At 41.3% G+C, this 12386-nt stretch overlaps 1 protein-coding gene across 8 annotated transcripts in view; it reads right to left on the bottom strand.

Moving 5' to 3' along the window:
* Window positions 1–12386, bottom strand: part of ATF7IP (activating transcription factor 7 interacting protein) — a 287553-nt gene that overhangs the window by 2136 nt on the left and 273031 nt on the right. For all 8 annotated transcript variants that reach the window (XM_087723261.1, XM_087723259.1, XM_087723258.1 and 5 more), the window contains exons 11-13: window positions 10406–10484; window positions 6827–6988; window positions 307–492 (exon numbers count right to left, since the gene is read on the bottom strand). In XM_087723261.1, coding sequence (XP_087579387.1) covers window positions 307–492; window positions 6827–6988; window positions 10406–10484 — 427 coding nt within the window. The remainder of the gene's footprint in view (window positions 1–306; window positions 493–6826; window positions 6989–10405; window positions 10485–12386) is intronic.

A 12386-nucleotide genomic window follows, 5' to 3' on the forward strand; every position in this document is an offset into this window, starting at 1 on the left:
CCAAAGAATGAAGTCGCAAAGTGACATGCTAGCACAAAAATATATTGAATATCTATGTTATAAACATTTTAAATGTTTTTGGTTGAACTATTTTTCATGTCAAACATTTATGAAATCAAATTTAACCATACATATCTGCTAGTAAACTATTGAATCAGAAACCAAATTAAAAGTTTAAAAAATTACTACCTTAAAAATTGAGATTTATATTTTCAACATATTTTATGATTATCGTGTTTTTATTAGCAACTGATAATTATGTTTCAGTTCACAGCTTACAAATGTATTTTTGAAAACGCTTCTTACCTGAATTTTGTGGGGTGATTTGCCTTAAACCAGAATTCTGCATAACAGTGGTTCGCACAGGAGTCTGTCCTGATGGTGCAGGAAGAGTAGTATAGACTACTTGATGGTTAGCAGGAGCTCTTGGTACTGGGAGTCTAGCTGTAGCCTGAGTCACTGGGCGATGTGTTACATTCACAGTTGTCTGGGCTAAGAGAGGTAAAATAATAGTAAAAAACTTTTAAAGAAATGGCAGCTATGACTTCACATTGTTGTGCAAATATCTTTAGTCCCATCAAGCAGCATGTGCCTACCCTTGGTCTAAACATCTGGCTGATGTGTGAACAACCATAACAATAACATAGAAAACATATGGAATCAAACCAGTTTAATAGCCCAATCATGTTGGCATTTTAGAATAGGATTTGTTGGTGTGGTTATTTCTACAGCAATCTGCAGTCAATGTAATGATAAAAAATGCTGGTGATTCACAAGTTTCTAACAGTCATAACTTCAATGTCATTCTGTTGTCTTTTTAAGGAAAACACTGTAACATAAGAAATAAACCAATATATTACAATGGTGAAAAAAATCAACAACTATCAACTCTAAATGCAAACATAATTTTTGTTGCAGCATTCTGATTCCCACTGTTATTTCTGGGTTTTGATGGAAAGCCTACCTCTTTATATATGACTAGAGATATACCTGCTACTTTTCCTTCAATTCTCTCAGTTCAATGAAGCAGTCCTGGAGGTAAAACATTTATCAGAAACAAGTGCAGGATGGCAGAAACTAGATCTGTGATGGCGAACCTCTGGCACACAGAGCCATATTTGCCGGCATGCGAGCCATCAGCTCCAGTCAGCTGATTTTCAGCCTTCTGGGGGGCTGGGATGGCCGTTTTCACACTTCCCAGGCTTCAGGAAAGCCTCTGGAGCCTGGGGAGGATGAAAAACAGGCCCAATGGGCCAACCAGAAGTTCGGAAATAATCTGTTTCCGGAGGGCCTCCAGGAGGGCGTTTTTCGCCCTCCCCAGGTTTCAGGAAAGACTCCATAGTCTGGGGAGGGTGACAAACAGGCCCAATGGGCCAACCGGAAGTTTGGAAACGATCAGTTTCTGGCTTCCAGGGGGCATCGGGGGGGAGGGGAGGCTGTTTTCGCCTTCCCCAAGCTTCAGGAAAGACTCCAGAGCCTGAGGGTGAAAACTCCCCCCCCCATGTTGGGGGGGGGTCACGTATGCATGCACAGGTGGGTGGGGCACATTTCATTGTGGGTGTGGGCACGCACAAACGATTTTGGCACGCCTTTACAAAAAGGTTCGCCACACTGAACTAGATGAACTACATTCTGTAAATGTACAACTGTTCATTCAAGGACCACTTGAGAGACAAGTTATTTGTTCATCTTTATCTTAAGAGACAAGTTGTTTATCTTCATCTTAATCTCTGTGAATAAAATATTGTAACTATGTACCAAGTACCAAGCTTATTTTAAGTTGTGGTCCTCTTTAGGAGAGAACCAAAGACAATACGTTTCTCTTGAAGGAAACACTTAGTTATATGTGGATTTTCAATTTGTAATGCAGTGTGATCTGTTTATACAGAGGATGTGATAGAGTGGGAACTTTCATTGTCTTGTGCAGGCATCAAAGACTACAAAATGATGGAATATCTATCAAAAAAGCTAAAGTTCACTAAGATTGTTGTCTTATGTATTTTAATACAAGAGAAGCTCAGGAAAGGAAAGAAAAGAAGGGATGCTAGGGAGAAAAACAATTTAAGTACAATGTAGATTATGTAGAAATCCTTGTTAGTATTGAGCAGGTGAAGATAACACAGAATCTCTGCAAAGGATTTTCTTGCAGGAAGTACTACTACGATAATAGTTTTTCAATGTTCTTTGACATGGATGTTGTCTTAATTTTCCAGGACAGCAGATCTTCTCAGAGAGGGAGTTGCAAAACCACTTCCCTATAAATCTGCAGAAAAGCTGTGAACCAGGATGGCTTGAGCAACACTCGTGGTATTGTATAGAGTAGCGATGGCTAACCTTTTTGTTCTCGCATGACAAAAGTGCGTGAACGCGATAGCATGCCCACACCCATAACGCAGTGCACGCATGACACCCCTCCGTGCCCCCTGCCCCTCTGTGCATGCGTGTGTGACCTCCTCGCGCCCCGTTTTGGGCCTAGCAGGCTTCCCTGCAGTCTCCTGGGACCAAAAATGGGCTGCAGGATGGAGCTGTACCCTCTCATGTTTCCCCCCACATGCACACCCGACTCCCCGTTCCACGCATGAGCGTGCATTTTTTTTTGACATCCCCAGGCACAGCATTACGTCAAGCAGCTCAGGCCACTCAGGTTTGTCACAGGTGGAAAAGGAGTGTCAGTGACAGGAAGGCCTTTGTCTTTATTGTAGAGGATGGGGTCATATGGCTGCCAAGTGTCCTACGAAGGTGAAACTGCCAGTGGGAAACGCCAAGAAGCCCAGCCTAGAAGGCTTAATAGGTCACGTTCACTGGCAGTGGGCCAGTCTCAGTAATCAAGTAATTAAGCCTTCCGTTGCAATTATCGGGGGCTTAATGAAACCCGGTCCAAAACCATTATCCCTTGGCCCCCAATTTCTGAGTAAGTGGAGAAGTTGTGGCAGGCCAAGATCTTTATGAACCTGAGAGGAGCCTACAATTTAGTGCAAATCTGCAAGGAGAATGGATGAATGGAAAACAGCCTTCTGGCCATTTTCAGTACACGATCATTCGCATTCACCAATGCCCCTGGGGTCTTAATGTAATTTATGCATGATGTGTTCCAGACCTACTGGACCAATTTGGAGTTATATACTGTGACAATCTTTTGATCTACTTCCCACTGCGGAAGGAGCAATGGGACCATGCGCACATGGTGCTACAGTGTCTCTAGGAACACCAGCTTTTCACAAAGCATGAGCATTTACCAATTTGTACTAACCACAATTTACATGATCTGTATCACCAGATCTCTCCAAAGGATGTTGACATGACGTCAGAACCTATGCTCAGACCCCCTGACCCCATGTAATCTTTTGTTGTTGAGACTGACGCATCAGATATTGTAGTGGTTGCAGTATGGTTGCAAGCTGCTGCACCATATAGAAGCTTATTTCCTTGTGTCTGTTAATCCCATAATTTAAACTCAGTAGAGAAGCCCTACACCATCTGGGATAAAGAGCTTCTAACAATGAAGCTAACCTTTGAATTATGGAGAAATCAACTCAAAGGAACAGCATCAGATTAAAGTCCAGATGGATCATAGAAACTTGGAACATTTAAAGACAGCGCAGAGGCTTAAATATTAAGTTCTAATGGTCACGGTTCTTCATCCGTTTTAACTTTAAGGTAACATATTCCAAGTGAACGTAATCAGCAAGCAGACAGGGTCTCAATGACTATGAATACGCTTGTGCAGATGGTAAGTTCTTGCCTCAGTCTGTCATTCCTGACAAATTTGCAGTTGATCAAGAGCCTGCGGACTGGAGGGCATAGATTTGGGATGAGCAACAGTGAGACCCTTTTATGAAGACACAGTGAAGGGAGTTACACCAGGGGACAGCCTAACCCTTGGTCATGTGAGGACAACACATTCTACTTCTGCAGGTGTGTTTTGTCCCTGCAGGTCCACTACAGGGGCTCTTTCCACATCACGGTCATCACAACCCAGCAACTTTAAGACTCTTCATTTGGTTTTGTGGATCTTTTGGTGCCATAATGTGAAAGGGTATATGGTTTCTTGTGTGGAGTGTTCATAAACCAAAAACAGTACTAGTGCCACTCCCAGATTGTTACAGTCCTTGCCACCCCCTTAGAGGTTCTGGGGCGCTGGTTTGTTTGATTTTATTACAGATTTTCTGGATTCCAAGAGATATACAATGATCTTGATCTTAGTCAATATGCTGACCAAAATAGCCCATTTCATCCCATGCCAGACTTCTGACAACATAGGAAACCATGCAACTATTCATCCAACATATATTTCAGTTACATGGGTTACCCGAGTCATGGCAGATCACATGGTTCAGTTCACAGTCCCGTTCTGACAGGCACTGCTCCAGAAAATGGAAATCCAGGTCTACCTTTCTTCTGCCTATCATCCAGAGAAGGATGGATACACAGAACGAATGAATGCAATCCTGGAACAATATTTCTACTCTTTTGTAAGCTTCCAGCAAGACAACTGGTTGGACTTGTTGGCAGTGAATTTGCTTATAACAATTTTCAGCATGCCTCAACCCTTCCTGGCAAATGACAGATTTCAACTGTACCTTTTGTCTCTAGCGCTGTTGGGACTCTCCTGTAATTGCTGTGATTAGTTTCCTCCAGGAATTGATTACTTTGCACCAAATTGTAAAGCATCAGTTAAACAAGGTGAAGGAGGATTGCAAATGGTTTGCTGACCACCTGTCAACTTGTAAAAGTATTTTAAAAACTCCACCATCAATGCGTCATCCCATCTTTGGCCGTCAGATTCAGGTTTGGCTATCCACCCAGCATCTGCCTACTTTGTGGCCGTCCAAGGAGTTGGATCAGTTTCTTGGGCCCCTTTGCTATAGAGGCGGTCATACATCCTGTGGCGTTCCATTTGAAACTACTTCCTTGCCTGTGGGTTCACCCTGTCTTTCACCAATTGTGCAAGTCCCTTCTGTCCTGTGGCACCACTACTTGCACATGTCACATTACAAGATCAGCTGGAATATGAGGTGATGAATATCATGGACTCTTGCTGGTTTTGTGGCCACCTGTAGCACTTGGTTAATGGGCAGGCTATAGCCTTGAAGACTTCTGGGAAGATGCTGAGAATATCCATGCTCCTCACTAAATCCATCAATTCCACACTAAGTACCAACAGCAACTGAACCCACAGTCACCCGGGAAAGAGGGCCATGCAGGGGAGTAGTGTTATGTCTCCACCTGAGATTGGGTCTGATGAGAATGAGCCAGAGCAGAGCCATCAGAAAGGGGTGACATGGGACTTCTGGAGACTATGAAGTGTGCTGTTGTTGACAGGGAGGCACTTCTGGTTAATGTCAGGGAGAGGGATGAGAGTTTGATCAAATGAACAGCTGCCATGCAAGCAGAAGAACAAGAGATTGGCAAGGCATAGTGGCAACAGATTAATTAATGAGGAACAGATGCCACCCCTACCCAATCTGCAGACAAGGCTGAACCATGAGAAGCACAGTGGAGATTAATGAAGCTATGATAAGAAAGCAACCTTGTCCTTAACAAGAAACACTGGCTGGGAATGACTTAAGCTGACAGAGGGGATTGGTTGGTTGTTGGAAACAACTGTTTGCAATTTATTTCATTTATGCTCTTGACTTCCTCTTGCCTTAAACCTCTTGACTTCCCATTGACTTTGTTGTCCCTTGAACTTGTGGAACTGAGTTTGCCTGTGCTGTGCTTCAAAACTGGAGAGTTGGGGTGATTTACCTGGCTAATGTTTCTCCTGCCCCTATGCCTTAGAAGCAAAGAGGACTGTGGTTTGTTGGAACAGATTTCTGAAGGACTGCACTTGCAACTGGGACCTGGAAATGACAAAGGGGCTTAACCGGTGAAATAAATATGTTGAAACTTGTGTGTGTGTGTGCGTGTTTGCGCGCATTTTCATGTGTGGACACAGGACACCATATTTCTACACAGAGAATCCATTTCTAGGTTCCTTTGGAGCCGAGGCTAATTTATAGCTATTTATTCAGAGTGAAATGCTCTAGTCCTGGAACTGTACTATGCTCTTTATTTACCACTATCCCCTATAATCACAGGGCCATATTTTGAGCACCAGGCAACTGGATTGTCTTTACAATTGGTTTCAGCATCCTGTGGTCATATGACTATAATCTGCAGGGTTTTTTTTTCATTTGCCAGCAAAAAAAAGTCCACTTGGCATTTATAACTATGGTAATTCCTCAATGACTGCCACAAAAAATATTGTAAATTTGGGTTTGGTCATCTGAGTATTTTGACTTACAACTGAAAATCCAGCCCCAATTATGGTCCTAAATTGAAAATTAGCTGTAATGGAAACTGGATACCCCGTATGTTACTAAGTTTGTTAGACAACATCTTCTGAAGAAGTGTGGATGCTGTTTCTTGCTTCACTGATTCAGAAGAAGGGTGCAGATGTTCCACACTATTTTGCAAACTGGGTACAGCCTATCTGTCTGCAGTTGATACAGTTTTATATATATGTGAAGGTTTCTAAATAACCCAGAAGCACTATTGATTAAAAGAATTACAACAATTTACTGTTTTGAAATTTATATTTTTTTATAATGAACTATTAGTCGCTTAAAATCAATGTGAGCATATACTGAAAGCTGTAAAGGATAAAGGTTCTGCATGTTAGAGAAGTTATTCACACTGCACCAATGAAAATCAATAAAGTCTCATCTGACAGGATTAGTGAATTCTTAACAAATCAAGTAAGACCGTTCTTCCTTCCACCTTCAACAAAGATGCTCAACATAAAGCTTTAAAAGCGTATTTTTTTAAAAAACAACAACATTACCTGTGGGGAGAACATGTATGGTAGCTTGTGAGAGGCCACTTGTTGGCAAACCAGCTTGTTGGAGAGGGGTTGTCTGTACTTGATGCAAGGGGCGAGCAATAGCTGGGACTGATAGGCCCATTCCAGAGTTGTTAGATTGGTTCTGGTTCTGCTTCTTGCCATCTGTTGGAATATAAAGCCAATACAGAAAAAGTATCTGGAAAAATGTCTAGTATTGTTCAAATGCAAGTAGTCTGGAGAATATTTGCCATTCATCTTCAATTTTTTTGTTTTTTGTTTTAAATAAAGACATATATTCTGATTATTCTGCATAGTTTGTTGGCCTCCATCTTCAATCTTTTATGCCAAACCATTCCCTGTAGTATGAATAATAACTGAGATCAGTCAGGGTTCTCTGACATAACTATTGCTATTCATATTAGATAATGCTATTAATCTTCAGGAATAGAAAAAAGGAGGAGAAATTTGCTAGATGAACAGTCTATGTCTCTTCTTAATGAAAATGGTTGAGACAGCGCTTAGGCTTCAGGCTCCAAAAGGATCCCGGAAGGGATGGATTTTTCTAGACCCAATTCAGTTAGGCTTCAGGCTATGCTTCAGTACAGAATCAGCACTGGTCCCATTTGCTGATGATCTATGACACATCCAGGATGGAGGTAGCGCATTTATCATGCTCTTTGATCTCTGTTTATTCTGATGTCATCAATTATGGTATTCTTATGGATTGGCTGAAACATTCGGGAGCAAGGGGTACCATTATGTGGTGGTTCTCCTCCAATTTGTGGCCAACTTCAATTAGTGTCAACAGGCTATGTGGAGAGATCAAGTGCACAATGCCTCACTTGTGGGTTACTGCAGGGCTCAATGGCATTACTCCATACTAACATTACATGAAACCTCTAGGTAATGCCATATGTCCGTTTTGTGATAATATCTCAACTATAACTCAATCCCAGGCCAACAAAGTGATTCTGTCAAAGTCCTCTCTCAGTATCGGGAGGCGATGTAGATTTGGATGAGGAAGAATAGACCCAGGTTCAATCAGGACAAAATCAAATGGCTGCAGATATATATTTGGGCCTTTGGGCCCATCTTTGGACCCTGCTTGAAGAATAGATGACAACTGTGATAAAGATTGCACAGATGTCTTTAGAGTGCTAGCTGTGCCCTTATCTGGAACAGAATGCCTTCAGACAGTTGATCACCTCATTTAGATAGTCACTTGATTACTCTCATGAATTCATTACTGTAATGTTATCTATATGGAACTGCCCTTGAAGACTTCTTGGGAGCTACAGAATTCATTGGCATAAACAACGATGGACATTCCTCATTATGCATATGTGACATTATTGCTTGTACGGTGTGCTAGTTAGAGGTTGGCTTCTAAGTGTGATTCAAGATACTGGTTATCTTCTATTAAGCCCTGTGCATGTACAGGTAGTCCCTGAGGTATGACCACAATTGAGTCCAAAATTTCTCTTGCTAAGTAAGACATTTGTTAAGTGAATTTTGTACCATTTTATGATTTTCTTAAGATTCACTTGTTAAATGAATCACTGCAGTTGCTAAGACAGGAACATGGTTGTTAAAGCTGTTTTCTTTAATATTATACAATACAATACAATAGCAGAGTTGGAAGGGACCTTGGAGGTCTTCTAGTCCAACCCTCTACCTAGGCAGGAAACCCTATACCGTTTCAGACAAATGGCTATCCAACATCTTCTTAAAGACTTCCAGTGTTGGGGCATTCCCAACTTTTGGAGGCAAGCTGTTCCACTGATTAATTGTTCTAACTGTCAGGAAATTTCTCCTCAGTTCTACGTTGCTTCTCTCCTTGATTAGTTTCTACCCATTGCTTCTTGTTCTACCCTCAGGTGCCTTGGAGAATAGTTTTACTCCCTCTTCTTTGTGGCAACCCCTGAGATATTGGAATACTGCTATCATGTCTCCCCTAGTCCTTCTTTCTATTAAACTAGACATACCCAGTTCCTGCAACGTTCTTCATATGTTTTAGTCTCTAGTCCCCTAAACATCTTTGTTGCTCTTCCTGCACTCTTTCTAGATTCTCCACATCTTTTCTACATCGTGGTGACCAAAACTGAATGCAGTATTCCAATGTGGCCTTACCAAGGCATTATAAAATGGTATTAACACTTCACGTGATCTTGATTCTATCCCTCTGTTTATGCAGCCTAGAACTGTGTTGGCTTTTTTGGCAGCTGCTGCACACTGCTGGCTCATATTTAAATGGTTGTCCACTAGGGCTCCAAGATCCCTTTCACAGTTACTACTGTTGAGCAAGGCACCATCTATACTGTACCTGTGCATTTCGTTTTTGTTGCCTAAATGTAGAACCTTACTCTTTTCACCGTTGAATTTCATTTTATTAGATAGTGCCCAATGTTCAAGTTTGTCAAGATCCTTCTGTATCTTTAGCCAATCTTCTGGAGTGTTGGCTATTCTTGCCAGCTTGCTGTCATCTGCAAATTTGATGAGTTCCCCATTTTTCCCCTCATCCAAATGATATGCATTTCTTACAGATGACTGTTCAACCATTTCTGTATCCATCTAATGGTAGCATAATCCTGTTAATACTTTGTTACCTTCTCCACTAGACTTTCATGGCACACTTTGTTCAATACACTTTGTCCATTGAATTCCTGAACTGTCACTCTATCAAAATTGGTGTTTAGATGACTTGGAATGATTAATTTTTGATAAACCCATGCTGGGTTCTGCCAAACCATGTACTCTTTCTCAAATGCCCATGAATCAACTGCTTAAAAATTTGTTCAAGGATTTCTTGGAAATAACATCTAGCTGAACAGTCTGAAATTTCCTGAGCTTTCCTTTTCCTCTTTTGGAAGATAGGAACAAACATTGTCCCACTACAGTCTTTTGGTATTATATTTGTTCTCCATGATTTTTCAAAGATAAGAGAAAAGACTTCCACAAGCTTCATGAAGACTCTTGTATAACTTGTTCTTGGATTCTTTAAGTTTGTTCATGATAGCCAGGTGCTCCCTACCTTCTCTTCCTTATCTTGGTTTGCCTCTCCTTCCTTTTGTCTATTGGCCAATTCATAGGAAGCAGGCAGATAATGGCAGATAATCAAGTATATTTAGTACTTTGAAACTCAGCATCGGAATCTTAAATTGTGTCTAGTAAGCAACTAGTGGGTGGACTTTGTAAAGGCATTATCATCCCCATACCTTACATTTTTTTAAAGTCTGGCTACTAAATTTTACATCAATTGCAACTTCTGCCATTTTTCAAGAGAAAACTCATATAAGAACTCTGCAATAGTAAAAAAAATGTTTACTAATATCTTGGGCAAATAAATGTATGAAGGCATAAACATTCATGGGCTGCAGTAATCAGATGCATTATGTGTTATCATGAAATTTTAAAACTCTAAAACATTGTTTTGAACAATGTTTTATGGTAAAATTATTTTAATTAACAAATGTTTACTTTTGATTTTAATAACTTCTGAAATTAATATGTTGCAACATAGCTTATTCTTATTTCCATTAACCAAATCCTATTTTTGGTCAAGTATATTTTTTCACTTACCTTGAGAAGAACCAAAATCTTCATCATCTAATGTGAGATCAATTACTCCAGCTCCAGTACTTCCTGTAACTTTTCCAGTCTGGAAAATGTAAAAAGCAAGCAAACAAACAAAATATTACCCACACCCATTATTTATAATAGGTTTTCAATTCCCTTTTAAGAGTGTTAAAAATGACAAAGTATTCATACAGAGATCCATGGGATTTTAATTACTCTACTGAAATGTACAATTAGTTTTAGTGGAGCTAACTCTAATACAACTAATTTGATGCGACATAATAAAAAATACCTAGATTAAGAACGCTGAACACGTGTAATATTAAGAACTAGAATGCTTTAAAGAAATGTCTATTAAGAACTAGAAAGCCTTGCAAAAACCTTGATTAATAGTGGCATATTTCTAAACAGTAGAAACATAGAAAAGAATAGCCAATTTAATTTTTGTATTACAGAATACTCCATCTTAATTTTTTTTTGTACAATAATAGTTTGGATTAAATGTTTTTAGATGACCATACAGTTCTAAAATATTGTACCTGGTTTGTTACAACTAAAACACAATTTGGTTTGTGGATTCAAAATTAAAAAATTAAGAAAAAGTAATAAATATGTTCATAATACTGTGAGAAGTTGTTTTAGAAAGAATGCTAAATCACTCTATACATTTTAACACATAAAACAGCACATAGCGATGAAAATTTTAAACAAAAATACTTTTCTACAATTACAGTGTCCGTGATCGCTTTGAAAAAAATACAGACATATGCTTATAATAATGAAAATGATTCTAGGTAGAAGAAACTGCATATTTGTTTTTATAAATATTCTTAGCAATCTAAACATTCAGTTATGTGTTATATAGTAAGCTAATCTTCTAAAGAATTATCTAGTTTAAATTTAAGAATAGTCCCTACCACCGACAAAATGACTCAGAATTCAAATTAAATACTTCAACTGCTGTTGTGTATATACCAAAGGTGGGTTGCTCCTAGTACGATATGGTATGCCAGAAGAGGTAGTAAAAATCTGGTATACCAGACAAGACCGGTAGCGATGGTGGCCTGGCCATGCCCCCGTACTCGCGAAAAGAAAAAATATCCCGCCCTCCCCGGAACTGGTCACACCATGCTGGGGAGTTCTGCTGCATGGACACACCCGACAGCAGCAGCGGCAACAGCAATGGCAGAGCACACCCTGCCTTCGGGGAGCCTTTCCCCCAGCCGAATCAATCATGGGCCACCAACCAGCAGCGGGAAAAGGAAGAAAGTGCTCCAGGAGAGGAGGCGGTGCACATGTGCAGCAGCCCCATCTGTTGGTGCCGCTGCGGTTGATTCAGCTGGGCCCCCTGAAGGCAGGATGTGCTCTGCGGCCGCTGCTCTGAGGTACGTCCACACAGGAGAATTCCCCAGCACAGCACAGTACCGGGATGGCAGGGAGCCCAGGCAACCTCTCTCTCCTACCGCTGCCGGCACATCTGAGGCTGGAGGGGGCTTCAACGCTGCTCTGGCCTCAGCTCCTCTGAAGAAGCCCCATGCCCGCTTTCTTCTCTTTGAGTAGCAGCTTGCAAAATGGCACTTCTCAAAGAGAAGAAAGTGGGTGCGGGGCTTCTTCAGAGGAGCTGAGGCTGGAGGGGGCTTCGTGGATGCCTCTCCACCACTTCTGCCGCCAGCGTGCCCAAGCAGTGTGCTAAAAACCCTTGGGAATTTGGGGATGCCCCGCCACTGCCACTAGCGTGCTCAAGCCATGCACTAAAACTCCCTACTGCCAGCTCTACAGTCCTTCTTGCCGATGAAAACAACCGGACCGTGCCCCCCCACTGCTACCACCACCAAGTATGGAGAGCTCCAGATTGGGACTTGGCACACAGGGCATTGCTGAAGCTGGCTAGCCTTCCTCTCTGCCACCAGCTGTGGGAGGAAGGTAAAGCCAAAGCTTGCCCAGGGAAGAGCTGCCGGCACGAGTGGGTGAGGCTGCAGGGCGA

The sequence above is a fragment of the Thamnophis sirtalis genome, unplaced genomic scaffold, assembly GCF_051295495.1.
Source record: "Thamnophis sirtalis isolate CommonGarterSnake01/CBP01778 unplaced genomic scaffold, rThaSir2_p1.2 scaffold_9, whole genome shotgun sequence".
NCBI classification, from domain to species: domain Eukaryota; kingdom Metazoa; phylum Chordata; class Lepidosauria; order Squamata; family Natricidae; genus Thamnophis; species Thamnophis sirtalis.